The sequence below is a fragment of the Marmota monax genome, unplaced genomic scaffold, assembly GCF_021218885.2.
Source record: "Marmota monax isolate L192 unplaced genomic scaffold, Marmota_monax_Labrador192_F-V1.1 WCK01_AAM20220418_F8-fsc00007, whole genome shotgun sequence".
In the NCBI taxonomy this organism is placed as follows: Eukaryota; Metazoa; Chordata; class Mammalia; order Rodentia; family Sciuridae; genus Marmota; species Marmota monax.
The window spans coordinates 13,487,078-13,503,252 of record NW_026692781.1 but is presented as its reverse complement, the minus strand read 5'-3'; the positions used below and the strand labels follow the sequence as shown (position 1 = coordinate 13,503,252).

The 16,175-nt window shown below is 35.3% G+C and overlaps 1 protein-coding gene across 8 annotated transcripts in view; it reads left to right on the top strand.

Annotated features, from left to right (window-relative positions):
• The window catches only part of Znf385b (zinc finger protein 385B), a 373,746-nt gene that overhangs the window by 269,342 nt on the left and 88,229 nt on the right, over positions 1–16,175 (top strand). For 7 of the 8 annotated variants that reach the window (XM_046447602.2, XM_046447601.2, XM_046447603.2 and 4 more), the window contains one exon: positions 13,546–13,688. The exons of the other annotated variant lie outside the window; for it this stretch is intronic. In XM_046447602.2, the coding sequence (XP_046303558.1) occupies positions 13,546–13,688 (143 nt within the window). The remainder of the gene's footprint in view (positions 1–13,545; positions 13,689–16,175) is intronic. 8 annotated transcript variants of the gene reach the window in all.

Here is a 16,175-nt window from a genome sequence, read left to right as displayed (position 1 = left end):
CCAAAAGAAAATCCATGTAAGGAATATGATTCAGCTTTAGAAGAGGATCCTGTCATTTGAAACAACATTGATGAAACTGGAGGACATTATGTTGAGTGAAATAGAACAGACACAGAAAAACATTGCATGATCTCACATGTAGAATTTATTTTTAAAAATCAATATTTTTATTTTTAAAAATCAACAAAAGTTACACTAAGTTAACTTTTAAGTGAGATGATGGGTATGTTAAATTGCCTACCTATTCTGCTCTTCACCTTAAATTTATGCAACATAAAAATTAACTCTTTAGTACATGTAAAGACTCATACAGAGAAGAAGCCTGACAGTCAAATAATAAAAACTTTGATGATTTTAATGAAATTTTTTATTGGTAGGTGCATAGTAATTATACAGAATAGTGGGTTACTCATTGTGGCATATTCATACACGCACATAACTTGGTCAATTTCATTCCCCATTACATTCCTCCCCTCCTTCCTCTCTTGAATTCCTTTCATGTACATTTTAGTCTCCCTTCTATTTTCATGAGATTGAATATTTTTTAAGGAAAAAGAAAAAGAAATCCCAATAAGAGAAAACCTAGCACAAATTCAGCAGAATGGTACAAAAGTAAACATGATACAGAGGTGTAGGAACAATCATTTATATGAATCACTTCCGGTGTAGAAAATCCTTGGGTGTTCACTGAAGAGCCTTATCTGATGCTGATTTGCATATCACTAGTGCCCCAGAACTGCCTGCATGATGGAAACAGGTAGCCTCAATTCCTACAATGTCAAAACAATGGCAGAGTTCTAAGGAGCCAAGCCAGGCACTGATCCCATCTGCTAAATAGCTCCTAAGGATCCTTCTGAGTAGAAGCATCCCCTGGGTTAAAGGACGCTCCATGTTTCTCACATTGCCTCCCAGTTGCCTAAGTCCTGTGTTTGAAGGAGTGAAATATTCTGCCTGTAACTAGGTTTTTCAGCTTATATTATTTTTGCTCTTTTTTACTTTTGCCATACAATGAAAAGACAAAAGGGAAGAAAACCTTTTTAGAAAATCCTAGAAAATTCCAAATAAGTACTCGGTGCTAATTATAATCTACTCTGAAAAACTAAACCACTACTCTTTCTTCTCTCTCCAAACCCTCCCTCACCCATTTTCCCACCTTAGTCCCAATATCGCCTCATTACTCACAATCTATGTGCGCCCTGTCCTTGGCATGGCCTGGTCAGGCACCCCACACCAAGTTTCCATAGGGATGGGACAGTGAGTATCATGTTGCTCACAAAACATCCCTGGCTGCCATGTGGGAGCCATCTCCACTATTTCTAGGGAAAAGTGGCTTCTTTGATGATGGAGGACCAAGAGTGGCCTTTCTGTGTTTGCCTACTATGAAAATAACAATCCACTAGAATTTTTTCTGAATGCCCTATATAATATAATAATTATTGTGCCTATGAGATACATATATAAAAAGCTTTACAGCAGTTTTTACTGTTTGTGTTTATACCTAAGGTGTACTTTCTGGGAGCCTATTACTTTTTTTTTTTTTTAACATGGCAACAGTTTTTGAATAGCTTTGGAGTGATTAGTTAATATTTAAGCCTGGGAAACCTTTTTCTCTACCAAGGTAGGAGTAGAGGGCACTAGCAGAGCAAATATTAACAGTGTTCCTTTAAATTGAGCAAGCTTTAGATAGGTGTGTGGGGGGAGGTCTTTTTAAAAGGATAATTCATATAAACCACTGTTCCCTGTATCCCCTTTTTGGTTCTTAAATGCAAATAGTCTAGACATCGAATGTAGAAACTGAATCCTCTGAAACTAGGGGAAAAATTTTTTGTGTCCTCAAGGTAGAATTTATAGCAGCAGCTGGATGCACTGACCTCTGGGGTTGCTATGTCTAGCCCCATTCAGGCTGGCACTTTGTGTGAGATCAGGCCTAAATACAGAGCCAGAGGCCTAAAGTGTTCTATTGCTTTGATCCACTCCAGTGGAAGGAGTTTTCCATTGCTTTGGAAAAAAATGTGTCTTTTTAGGTAGCACTTTTGATATAATTCTGATAATACTTCCTTATAAAAACCACTGATACAAATGTGAATGTGCCTCCTACCACCAAGCTATTAGGATTAGTTACATTGATCCAAACAGTATGGTTAAAAGCATAGTTTTAATGGACTTTGTCGTTCTTTTGGGGGGCAGATATTGGGAATATTAAAAGAATTATTTAAAACAAAAATCACGATCGATTTTCTGTTGTCCTTTAAACTAGAAAGAAATGGTGACTCTTGGTCAGGTTATGTTTTATTTCAGTGAATTTCTTCAGTTTTTCATGTTAAAAAATATTGAAATTAAAATCTTACTTAAAAATAAGTACTTTTAAATTTTATTCAAAATTAAAAGAGAAAGCAGATCAGATACTAATCTACTTAAATTTTTAAAGGTGGTAATCCATAACTTATGATTCTTGTATATGTTTGATTACACCAACTTGAATATTCGAAAAAGTGTCCCTGGGCAATGGGCTTTAGGTTTGGTTCTACCTCTATCTAGTCAGTACCATGGTGAAATAAGCCCTCCTAATCTTATTTTATTTATAAAAAAAAAGGGTAGATTCCTAAATTATACTCATTCCTAAACATAGTCGTCACTTTTGCTAGGAAAAATCTGGTTTTAGGAAGGTTTCTAAAATAAGACATAGCTCTGTGCTGCTGTTAGTTCCCCAGCATGCTGTCAAGGGAGAGAAAATAGTTTCTCTGTTGGTCACAGGAAAGCTTCAGACCTCACGTAAGGGTCTTGATGCCACTAACAAGAGTCACCAGGCAAATGTAGCCCAGGACCATCTCCCTGGGTCTTCCTGCCAGAAAATTTCGTCAGGCTCCTGTGACCTCCCAATCCAGTCTCGACCTCAGACAATTTTAGTAAAGCCCTGTCTGGAGATAATTCTGGCTTCTCTAAAGACTTAGTAATTTAGGAACTAGCACATGACATTCTCTTTTGATAAGTCAGGTATATTAAAAACTACTCTGAAAAACTTGAGAAAGCATTTGTTAGGACCCAGTTTTGCCTTCTTCGAGTTTCCTATCTTGCATGGTCATGCTTAATACTATTGGGTTACAAGTTGAGAAACTTTAATAAAGCAGAAATATTTTAAATTCAGTTTTAACTATCCAAATTTACTTAAATTCTGAAATTCTCATATTTTTCAATGCTGCTTTTAAAAAAGATAACAACTACTTTTCCCATGGTTAAACAAACTGTAGTTTGTACTCTTAGTAAATAAGTTTGCCCATTTTTTTGCAGCATTTAATGGAAGAAATCTCGTATATGGGCCAGATGTTCAGGTGTAAGTGAATCACCACTTGGCTGTGTGATTTCACATTGCCACAGCATCTGAAAATCCATCTTAGTGAAGTATTCATCATTTTGTATAAAAGCTGGTGTATTACTACCAGACCCAAAGGACATTGTGGCTTAAAATCTATCATGATGTGGCTTCACTGCCATTTTTGATACAACACTTTATTATTGCTTATAAACCTCAGTGTGGCACTCAGAAAGATTTCTTTTTAAACATAACATTCTGCCAGGCTGCTACAGTGGTGGTTGCTGTGGGAGCTCTTTGAAGGGGACTCTGAGCTGCCCCAAGGGAGACTCAGGCAGAAAAGTTAAGATTGTGTAGACTCAGTTCTCCAGATACATAGTTTTGTCTTTGGGATCACTGGATTCTGTCAGTATCCTCTCTCCACTTCCTGAATGCAGTAAGGAAGCTTCAGCATTAGAGGGGATTTTATTTGCTCACAAATTATTTTAAGCAAAGTCAGGCTTCTGGTAGAAAAAGAAATCCAAACATCATATGAACCATAATAACTTGACAGTAGTTGAATATGGTCTTTTTATGGGAGAATTTTGCCTGAATTTTTCAAAACATTTCATTGATGTTAATAGCACTGACCCCATACAGAAAAATATCCTAAGTGTATGGTTGAATGAATTTGCACAAATCCCCATGTAACTGGCCCCAGATCAAGGAAAGAATATTTCCAGTACCCTAGAAGACCCTCTCATTCCCTTCCACTTACTCCATCCTCTACCCATCCTTCTCTTTTTGAAAGGATAGCCACTATTAACAGCAGAGATTAATTTGTCTGGCTTTATATTTATATAAATTTTTATGTAACATGTAGTTCTTTTTCTTAGTTCTTTTTCTCAACATTATGTTCCCAAGATTTGTTATTGCATGTAATTATAAATCATTTGTTCTCATATTGCTCCATTTTATTGTGTGAATATTTTATTCTGTGAAAATGCCAAAATTATTTATTATTTCTACTTTTGATGGGTTAACTGGCTGATTTCCAGTTTGGAACTAGTATTGTTATGAACATTGTATAGTATATATACATTGTATAGTACATATACAATAGTGTACGGCACAATTAATACAGTTAGACATATACCTAAAAGTTGAATTGCTGGTTCATAGGGCATGTGTTTAGATATTGCCGGATGTTTTTTCATAATAGCTGCAATAATTTACAATTCAGTATAGAGTACTAGTTGCTCCATATCCATTTCAACACTTGGTAATCTCTGTCTTGCTTCATTGTAAACATTCTTGTGGTTGTGTAATGATGTCTCATTCTAGTTGTAATTCACATGTCCCCAGTATGAAGTTAATTACCTTTTGTGTGTTTATTGGCCATTTTAATATCTACTTCTGTGAAGTGTCCATTCAAGACTTTTGCCCATATTTGCTAGTGTTTTTTCTTACTAATTTGTAAGAGTTCTTTATTGTGTATGCAGATTAGGTAGATTCTTTATATTTTATATGCATGTACATTCTGTTATATATAATATGTGTGTATATATTAAATAGACAAAGGACTTGAATTTATACTATATATATTTAATAAATGTCATCTCCCAATCTGGATTGCCTTTTTATTCCTTTGATGGTGTCACATCCATGTTCTTAATAGAATGTATTCATTGATTTTTTTCTTTCATGATTACCACCTTTTAGGAAATGTTTGCTTACTCCAAGTTCACAAAAGTGCTCTATTTTTCTGTTTACTATTTTACCTTCTAATCCAGAAAGCCTAACAATACCTTGAGAGCTTAAACAAGGTTTTAATTTGAATATGTTGGGTTTTCTGTGTGCTTTGGGCTTATGCTGTTCCTTCCAACATTCTTCCATAGCCTCCTCTCAAAACACTAACTTTTTCTAAAGTTTATCTTAAGAAAGGTCTTATCTAGGGAAACTGTGATGAAACCAACCTCCAACCAAATGCAATTTCATTGTCTCTTGGACCTCTTTAACATTTTATTGGTAACACACAACCCCTGACATACCCTGCCTTTTCTGATCAGTATTAATGATTTTAACTATTATATCCTCCTGGGATATGAAAATTGTCCTAGGAGTAAGAGTAGTTATTAACCACAGTAGCTGAAGCTATACAACACTTAACTGTGTCAAACACATAGTTCAGCACTTTTGATAGAAAAATATTAATTAATTCTACCAGCCCTATGATAAAGGTACTTGTATTTTCCCCAATTTGTAGAAAAGAAAATAGAGGTATAAAAAAGTAAAATCACTTGTCCAAGGTCACACATAAAAGTGGGACCTACATGTCACTGCTGTCTGACTCCTGATTTTGATGCTTTGTGTGGAAAACAGTGCTGCCTAAAGCCAATGCCACAGAGGTCTGGTTGTCCCAGAAGCTCAGGGAGGAAGGAGGAAGGAAGGCCAGATTCTACATTCCAAAATTCAGAGAAGAAATCACTAGATGTTTCAATGTTCACAGTGACATTAGTATATTAAAAGTAAACTTTTGATATTAAAAGTAAACTTTTAATATTAAAAGTAAACTTTTAATATACTAATCACTATCACTTTTAATATACTAATCACCATCACTAGCAGTCAGAGAAATGCAAATCAAAACCACCCTAAGATACCATCTCACTCCAGTAAGATTGGCAGCCATTATGAAGTCAAACAACAAGTGCTGGAGAGGATGTGGGGAAAAGGGTACTCTTGTACATTGCTGGTGGGACTGCAAACTGGTGCGGCCAATTTGGAAAGCAGTATGGAGATTCCTGGGAAAGCTGGGAATGGAACCACCATTTGACCCAGCTATTGCCCTTCTCAGACTATTCCCAGAAGACCTTAAAAGAGCATACTACAGGGATACTGCTACATTGATGTTCATAGCAGCACAATTCACAATTGCTAGACTGTGGAACCAACCCAGATGCCCTTCAATAGATGAATGGATTAAAAAAAAAGTGGCATTTATACACAATGGAGTATTATACAGCACTAAAAAATGACAAAATCATGGAATTTGCAGGGAAATGGATGGCACTAGAGCAGATTATGCTTAGTGAAGCTAGCCAATCCCTAAAAAACAAATACCAAATGTCTTCTTTGATATAATGAGAGCAACTAAGAACAAAGCAGGGAGGAAGAGCAGGAAGAAAAGATTAACATTAAACAGAGACATGAGGTGGGAGGGAAAGGGAGAGAAAGGGGAAATTGCATGGTAATGGAGGGAGACCCGCATGGTTATACAAAATTACATATAAGAGGTTGTGAGGGGAATGGAAAAATAAACAAGGAGAGAAATGAATTACAGTAGATGGGGTAGAGAGAGAAGATGGGAGGGGAGGGGAGGGGAGGGGAGATAGTAGAGGATAGGAAAGGTAGCAGAATACAACAGTTACTAATAGGGCATTATGTAAAAATGTGGATGTGTAACCGACGTGATTCTGCAATCTGTATTTGGGGTAAAATTGGGAGTTCAAAACCCACTTGAATCAAATGTATGAAATATGATATGTCAAGAGCTTTATAATGTTTTGAACAACCAATAAAAAAAAAGAAAAAAAAAGTAAACTTTGTTGAAGCCAGCATTTTCCTTTTACTTCTTTTTTCCCCCTCAGTTCTTATAAAAGAACTAGGGCCTTGAGCATGCTAAGCAAGTACTCTATCACTGAGCTACATCCCCAGTTCTGATGAGAGCATCTTTTTATGTAACAACTTTATATATAACCAACTTTATGGAATAATGTCATGGGCTTTAGAAGGGCAGAAGTTTGGACCCAGACTCTATCACTTACTATGTGATCTTAATCTCTCTAAGTCACACCTTTCTCTTCTCTAAAATGAAGATAATACAACCTTTATAAATTGTAGTATAACTTAATAAAATGCAGGACAAATTCACTTAGCACAGTATCTAGCACTCAGTAGAATCTCATTAAATGGTAGTAGTATACTCTCTAAAAAGGAAAATAGATGGTCTGGTGTTGTAGCTCAGTGATAAGAGCATTTGTCTAGTACATGTGAGGCACTGGGTTCAATTCTCAGTACCACATAAAAATAAATAAATTGAATAAGGATATTGTGTTTATCTACAGCTAAAAAAAACATTTTTTAAAAAAAGTAAAATAAATTCTGACTCAGTTTATAATCTCTGTAGCTGTCAGCTCTATACCTTGTTGGTCCTCATAAGTATTGTTTGAATTAAATAATACTATTATTTGGGGAGGGTTATTCTTAGATAAATATATTCTATAATTTCTTATAAAACATTAAAAAACTTATATATTTAAGCTATTTCAGTATCAGACACTATAATTGAGGTCAAATAAGAGTTTTAACTAATTCCCAGCTGTAAACTATTCCTGTTTGTAGGCTCAACATTTTAATCCCTTAGTTTGGTGGCAAAATGCTTCTGTCTACAACTGGAGAATGTGTCTATATAACTGGAGTGTTTTCAGTTTTACAGTTGGGTGACCATACCATAGTGGCAAAAAGAGAATACAGAAGTTAAATTTCTGGATTTAAATGCTAACTCCTTTACATATAACCTTTATGAATTGTGCTTAATCTCTCTTGTCTCAGTTTCTCATCTATAAAGTGGGGCTAACAATAATGCCTTGTTTATTGGGCATTTCTGAGGATTAAACAATAATAAGTATACATACACATATATATGAATATATGTAGACATATACATTTGAGGATTACCTGTATGTATGTATTCATATCTGTGCACATATGTAACATGCAATAGGATAGTACCTGGTACATAGTTTGTGTTATTAAAATGTTCTTTCAGTTACTATTATTGTGTAATCTTTATCAAGAGACACTAGACTCTTTATCAGTCATGTCCCTTATTCACATAACCACTTCCTAGTGGCCGTACTTCATGGTTTTTTGGTAAGTTATTTTTCCCACCTGGTAAGAGGGAAAGATACATGCTATAAGGGGTAACAAAGTCAGGAAAGCAATGAAAAGAAAAAATCGAGTTCTGGAAATAAATCTGAAATGCCACTTATTTTAATTTCTTTAAAGAAATATTTGGGAATTCTATAATTGAAATCCCACCACACACACACACACACACACACACACACACCATAAATCTTCATGGTGTGTTAAGTTTTGTATTTCACACTGAAGGGGACATATAATAGTATAGGAAGAAACTACTGCAGGATATGTAATAGACCTAATCTCCTGCAAATTCTTCTTCATGCAGGTTTTCTGTGACTTTGATGTACTCTCCTTTCCAAGAATGAACTATGTGTTAGTTTCTGTTGTGGTACATAAGAGCCACTAGGAAGCCTCAGATTATATCCTAAAAGAGCCTTCAATATAATATTTCTAAAGGTCAAAGACTAAGGTAATACTTTCAAGTGTCACTTGGTCCTCAAATGAAGTTTTATTGTGATGGATTATGACATAATCCATTGACATGATAAAGTACCTATTATGTTACAGAGACAGTTGGCTGAAGTAATTTTTTTTAATATAATCACAGTTGTGAATCTTTCACATATTGTTGGTTTCAGGGAATAGATGAATTCAGCTGTGTTTGTTGGGGCTCAGAAAATCATACCCAAAAGAATGAAGCTTTGAAGTGCGGAGCACTTTGAATTAAAGGAAATTGGACCTTGTTTCTCCTCCTGAACCCTGAGCACAAAAGGGACACCATCTCTGAAATTCCTTTCTCTGACTAAAGAAATTCTTCCAAAAGAATTGTCTTCAACCTCCTCTTTAGAAATCTCATCAAATAACCAGGAAAGATTAACCACCAGAAAAGAGAAGAGACTAAAAATTGACACCCCTCCCAGATAGACTTTTCACCTATTCTCTTGAGGGCAGCTCCAGGGGATTACCTTGGACACTTTATCTGCACAATAAGACAACCTTCCTTGGCAGTAAAGTTCCACCTCTCACCTTCCAGTAACTTCTGGCTGCTACCTCCTCTAGAACCCAGAGGAACTTTGTCCCAGGCCATTGTTGAGTTCTTTGAGCATTTACAGGAGATTAGGTCTATTACTTATCCTGCAGTAGTTTCTTACTATTATTATGTATGTCCCCTTCAGTGCTGAAATACAAAACTTAACACACCATGGAGATTTATGGTGTGTGTGTGTGTGTGTGTGTGTGTGTGTGTGTTGGGGGGATTTCAATTATAGAATTTCCAAATATTTCTTTAAAGTAATTAACATAAGTAGCATTTCAGATTTATTTCCAGAACTCGATTTTCTCTTTTTATTGCTTTTCTGACTTTGTTACACCTTTCAGCATTGATGAGTTCTTTGGGCTCATCCATTTCTTCTAAAAATTGTTTGCTTCTCCTTTAAAATTACCTGAGCACCCTCCATTTTCCACTCCCCTGTGAAGAGGTTATTTAAGCTTCAACCATGGGACCTTTCCTTTGAGTTTCATATTTTGTGTGATTCCTGAGCTTATGCATGTTGATAAGTTTATGTATGTTTTTTTTTTCTCCTGTTAACCTGTCATTGTCATTTCAGTGTAACTTCAGAGAGTGGAAAGGAAATTTTCTCTTGTCCCTACGTGTTTCACTGTCAAAATGAAATTTCTGGGAGGTTAATTGCATTCTTACAGGAGATTATATGGACATATAGAATAATAATATGATGGACATGGTAACAGTGGTAACTATTAGATCTGTGAAATTTACATGCTACATGTATATCTAGTTTTAGTACAGAGAGTTTGAGATATATATATATATATATATTATTATTAAATAAGGTGAAGCTCTATTATGATTTTATTCATTGTGATATATACCAGTCTGTATCTTAGGTTTCAAAACAGAGCAACATACAAGCCTTATATAATATTTCCAAATAGTTCTACAAAAGTCAAAGGTTGCTTCTATCCCATGGGAACAGCAATGTAAAGGGTATACTTTTGCATTGAGATGCCCACTTACTGTATTTTCAGCCTTTTTCCCCTCCTCAGCAAGTCTTTGACTTGGGGAGAAATTAAGCATTTTTTGCAAGGTGCAATGCATTTTGGCCAAATTTCTGCTAGTAATTCCCACTGACATTCAGGCACCCAGAGGTGAGGAGAAAGGCTTCCCAGCAGCAATAGCAGTAGCAGTAAAATCTGGAATAAGGTGATAGAGGATCAAAGCATGAAAAATAACTTGTGGGGGGGATGCACTTTATCCCCATTTATTTCCATTTGCAAAAACTTCCTTTGAAGCAATCAGTTTTGGTGAAAAGTGAAAACAGCAAGTTGAGGTGAAAGAATTGATAAAATCACAGTTTATATTTATTCAGAAGATCCACCAGTACTTTATAACAATCTGTGTTTAACATGGCAAATTGTCTGTCATTAAAATGCTAATGAAATGGTAAGCAGCTGCTAAGTTTTTTATGCTAATGAATGGTGGCAGCTAAGTAGTTCTGAAGTCTTGTCTTTATTAGCATAGAGATTTGATTGGGTAAGGGGGATCATTGTGCATTCTGACCTTTGTTGATGGGGCAATCTCTATTCAAGTTCCCTGTTGCATTCTATTTGATTTGAGTTTGTTGGACAAAGTAACTCAGAAGGCCCTGAGGGCCATGTACTACACAGTGTTATCAGAGACACCATTGTGGGTTTAGAGAAAGAACCTAGCTTTCCTTTGGGAGATCTACAATGGCAAAATAATTACAAATTTGTTCATCAGGCAGCTTAAGTAGAATGATTCTGTATACTTATTCTCTGTACTTTAGACTTTTAATAATTATATTAATAATGAATCATAAAAGGCTCTGATCTAATTTAAGAAATATTTCTAGTTTTTAATTTAACTAAGATTTTAAAGCAAAGCTTTTAAAACAAGCATTTTAATAATATAAGTGCCTCTGCAACATTTGATAAATTGATATAATACATCATCTTGGATCTACAATCACTGAAGTTAGCAATGGATATAGCATTACCTAATTAGAAGAGTAATGTGTAATTAAATGCAGGGTGGCTATGTGAATACCATGCTTAGAGTATTTACTTGTTCATCAAAAACACAAACAAAATTACTGTTACACTTATATTTTTGCTGAGTCTTTTCCTGCAGAATCTTTGTCTGTATTTCCTAATGAATGGGGCAGACCTGAAGAACTATCATTACAGATTAATGCTTCAGGTTCCCTTTCTTTTCTTTTATTTTTTCCTCTCTTCTTTTTCTCCCAATTTTTAGGATCAATATAAAAGAGGTGTGACAGTCCCTTGAACACAGTTGGCAATAAATGTTCTGAAATGATTTGAAATATGATGCAATTTATTAAGAAAAATCATTACAAAAAAAAATCATTGAAATAGGAATTTTAATGACCCTGGGACACTGTAAGAGGTTGGTGGAAATTTTAATAGTTAGAGCATTTTCTCATACTGTTCATTTCTCCTTGAAGTCAGCAGGGGATTTTAGGCATATGATTATTTTGTGATCCTGTGTAGTCAGGCCAGGAGAAATTGGAACCTTCCAACCATGCTGGTGGTAATGTAAAAGTGTTCAGCCCCTTTGGAAAATAGTCTGGCAGTTCCTCAAAACGTTGAACTATCTGGTACCATATGACTCAGTGTTTACCAAAATTTCACTCCTAGGCAGATACCTGAGAGAACTGAAAACATATGTCCACGCAAAAACTTGTAAACGAATATCCATAGTAGCATTATTAATAATAGCCAAAAAGGTGAAAACAATCTAAATGCCCATGAACCAATTAATGAACAGCAGCAAAATGTGAGACATTCATACAACAGAATATTATCCAGCCTTGAAAAGGCATAAAATTCTGATACAGGCTACAGTATGAACAAACCTTGAAAAGACTATGTCAAATGAAAGAAGCCACTCACAAAAGACCACATATTGTATGATTTAATTTAAATGAAGTGCCTGGAATTGACATATTTTTAGAGACAGAAAATAGATTAGTAGTTGTCAAGAGCTGGAGATGTTGGGTGGAAATGGGGAGTGACAGCTAATGGGGATAGGGCTTCTTTAAGAGATCATGAAAATGTTCTTTAAGAGATCAAGAAAATAGATTATGTTGTGATGTTAGTACAACTGTGTGAATATACTAAAAATTACTGAATTGTATATTTTGGGTGGATTGTCTGGTATATGAATTATATTTTTTTGTTTTTTGTTTTTGTTTTAATTACACATGACAGTACAATGATCTTGACATATCATACATTTGAATCAGGTGGGGTATAATTTCTCATTTTTCTGAGTGTACAGGTTGCAGAATCACATTGGTCATGCAGTCACGTATATACATACAGAAATAATAATGTCTATTTTATTCTGCTCACCTTCCTTTCCCCCTTTCCCCTCCCCTCCCCTCCCATCTATGAATTATATTTCAATAAAGTTGTTACATGCCTATCTCCCAGAAAGCCACCTGCACCAGCCATTGCTTATCTATATTACATGAAAGTTGAAGACTAAAGAAGAATGCTTGTTGCTGGAGGGGAGCATTTCAAATCTCCTATTCACATGAAGGGTTAACAGCTGATATAAGATTAAAAGGGATAATCGCTAAAATAATACAAAGCTCATTAGAACTGATAGTTGACAACAAAAATTTGAGTTCCTGTCCTAAATACTCTTTGTCTCCAATACCCTGTCCACAACCAGGCTATAATCAGACCGTTTTACATTCTCTGACTATCCAATGTCTAGACTGCTTCTTTTCCTCAAAGGCCAGCTTTTGGGTTATTTTTTTTTTAAATAAAACAAATTGAGTCATAACTTTCAAACAGAAACTCTAAGAGTCTTAAGTTTTCTTCTTGCAAAAATCCTTTATCTTTAATTTGAAAAAAAAAATTGTTTATTACCCTTTTAATGTAGTAAAGAGCATCTGGCTTCAAGAGGCCCCACCCCCCTCTCTTTCCTGAATTATTGGCCACTTAAAAGCAACCTGCTTGGGCACCAGGCCATTCTCATTCCCCCCACCTTCCAGTAGAAGCTGTGTACTGTGTCTTGTTGAGTCTGAGCTGCCCTTGGCTCTTGCCATGGGAGAGTGTTCTGTATCACTGTCTTAGACAATGAGGAAGAAGATGTCTTTTGACCATATTTACTATTCTTGTGCCACTTGCTTACTTCCAGTGTGACTCTCTTGTTTGCAGGTGGCAGCTCACTGGCCTTGTTTGGGCTATGTAGGTTTGGGAGGGAGATGGATGTGAGCAAGAGATTGAATTCATTTTCATTTTGTTCTTGGCAGGCAGTACATGCCATACTACTACCCTTCCTGCTCTTGTGCGCACTCCTACCCTGATGATGCAGCCTTCACTGGATATCAAACCATTTATGTCTTTTCCAGTGGACGGTAGTTCTGCTGTTGGGCTCTTTCCAAATTTTAACACAGTGAGTAAATGATTTTTTTATTTGATGTGTGACCTCCTCCACCTCTGTCTGTTCCTACATTTGCAAATAGGCAATAGATGTAGTCTGTTTCCATAGTGTGTGATTTTAAACTATATATTGTTATACTGCTCAGCTGTGCTGTGAAATATGATGCTTCACCCATGAGAGTTAGACCAAACAATAGCCAGCATATTTATCTTTAAAATATTTTCACAGATGACTTTTCACCTATTGCATTGTGCAATTTTGATAGACTTTTCAGTGGTTTTAGAACCTATATGATTTCTGGGATGTTATTCATACATGCTCAAGAACACAATTTGGAGATATCAAGCCACATTTATTTATCTCTACTACTAGAAAGGGAAAAAAATGACTGTAGGATTTATCTCCCTGGGTACCTTTTTATTTGGGAGATATTTTAGATGAAGTGACTTTTACACAAAAAGAATTTTTATTTTGGGGCTCTTGTGGATTATATGAATATGACTATTAGCAAAAGGAAAAAATACTCATTTGAAATCTACATTTTACTTATCTCCATGATACTTATTCTCTTCAAAACATATGATAAATATTAGTGAATTACCCATAATTATCAGTGTTCTTTACTCAGGTCAGCTGACTTCCTTTATTTGAAAAAAAGACATTCTGTAGGTGTACCAAGAGGAGTGTGACATTTCTCAACAACAGAGTTCAGCATATAGAATCAGCCTGTAGTCAAGATTCTTAACTTATAGTAGGAGAAAGGGTAAACAGTTCAGGAGATTGCATGAATTGTGTCTGTTCATTTGATAAATGCAGTCAGTTGGGGCATGATGGTCTACGTGAATGAAACAGCATTATAAATGCTGCCATAATCAAAAGAAAGAATTGCATTATCAACACCACCAGACAGCACACATCTGAAGTACTGCCAAATGTTTCCTTTTGCAAACTTATCTTCTGTGTAAAGTGAAAACAGCAAGAGAATTTTTCCTCAAGGGTTCTAAATAAAATCTGCTGACAGGCTTTCTGTCAGGGGCTTAGTGTTGTAAGGTAATTAGGGGGTAAAGGATCAGCCAACATTTTAAAGAGCACTGGTTTTGACTTAGTGAGTAAACAGTTGAATGTTTTTGTCTCCTGGGTTTTTCAGAGACAAGTCAAACAATTTACCAAAAAAAAAAAAAAAAAAAAAAAACATGGGGGGAGAAAAAAAGCATGAAAAGGTGAGCATCATGTCTAGCCCAGTGGAGCAGTTCAGCAAGATAAATCATGCCTGCCTGGGCTATATTCATCCATCCAGAGCGGAGTGACCCTCCTAAAGACCCACATCAGGCCATTTCAGAGAGCTTGAACTCAAGCATGCCTGTTATGTCCTCTATCGACACATCTGTGATACATTCCAAACATAATCAAATCCAGCTATACTTCTTGGAATGTTTATTAGGTACTCGTATTTTGATTCATGTGCATTTAGAAGACAGCATTTGTAGATACTGCACAAGTCCAGGTGCTGTCAAGTGGCAACAGTGATAATGTAAGAAGGTGTAAATGGTTCCTCCTATAGTTCATTGTGTACGTCTGTGTGCATGTGTGTATATTACAAGTAACATGCAAATACTTATTTCAAAGATTCAAATAAAACAGCATTCAAGGCAAAACAAAAACGTCATCATCCCCTGCCCCTGTACATACTGTTTCTCACTTCACCAGAAAAAGGTACTATAAGCAGCTGGTATCCATCCTGAAGGCCCTTTTAAAAGTATATATGTACATACCAGTAGGCACCCACTCACAGTTCTTTTCACAACTGCAGTCATATGATTAGTACTGATTATTCTGTAAGTCACGTTTTTCAGTTATCAAAATTTCTGACATATGCCTCTCTGTTTTTAAGGAATATAAAATTAAAGTAGAGGGGGTATTTTCATTAAAGGTTTTTAATATAAAAATGCAGTTTCCAAATGGCTAACTAATGTTACAGAAACACTAATATAACCTTTTTATTTTTCTGTTTGTTTGCTGTACATAACAATCTTACATACTTTGGGTTTGAGAAAACCCATGCAATACCTCTCTTAATAGAAGTTCACTTTTTTCCTTCCTAGAAGAAAATAAACTTTAAATTTTCAAATAAGATACTACTAAGTTGGTTAAGGTAGAGAAAACTGCAGAGAACTACAGGAAATAATCATTTTACTCTATTTATTAGAGTAAAATTTTAGTCATTTATTAGGCAGACAGTCCTGATAGTTTATTAAAAAACAAGTCAGTGCAAGTGAGACCCTCTATCAACTTGTAAAGAAATTTATTCATTTATTTATTGAGTTATCTATGATTTTTTACCTTGAGTTGCAATTGAAATTACTTTAATCCTTTTGCCTATAAGTTTATCCACTCTAATACCCAAACTTATCCAATAGATTTCCAAGGGAAATTTTAGGAAAGTTATTATCAAAGTTTTTCTAAGAAAATATTATTATATCACTACAGTGATTATATTAA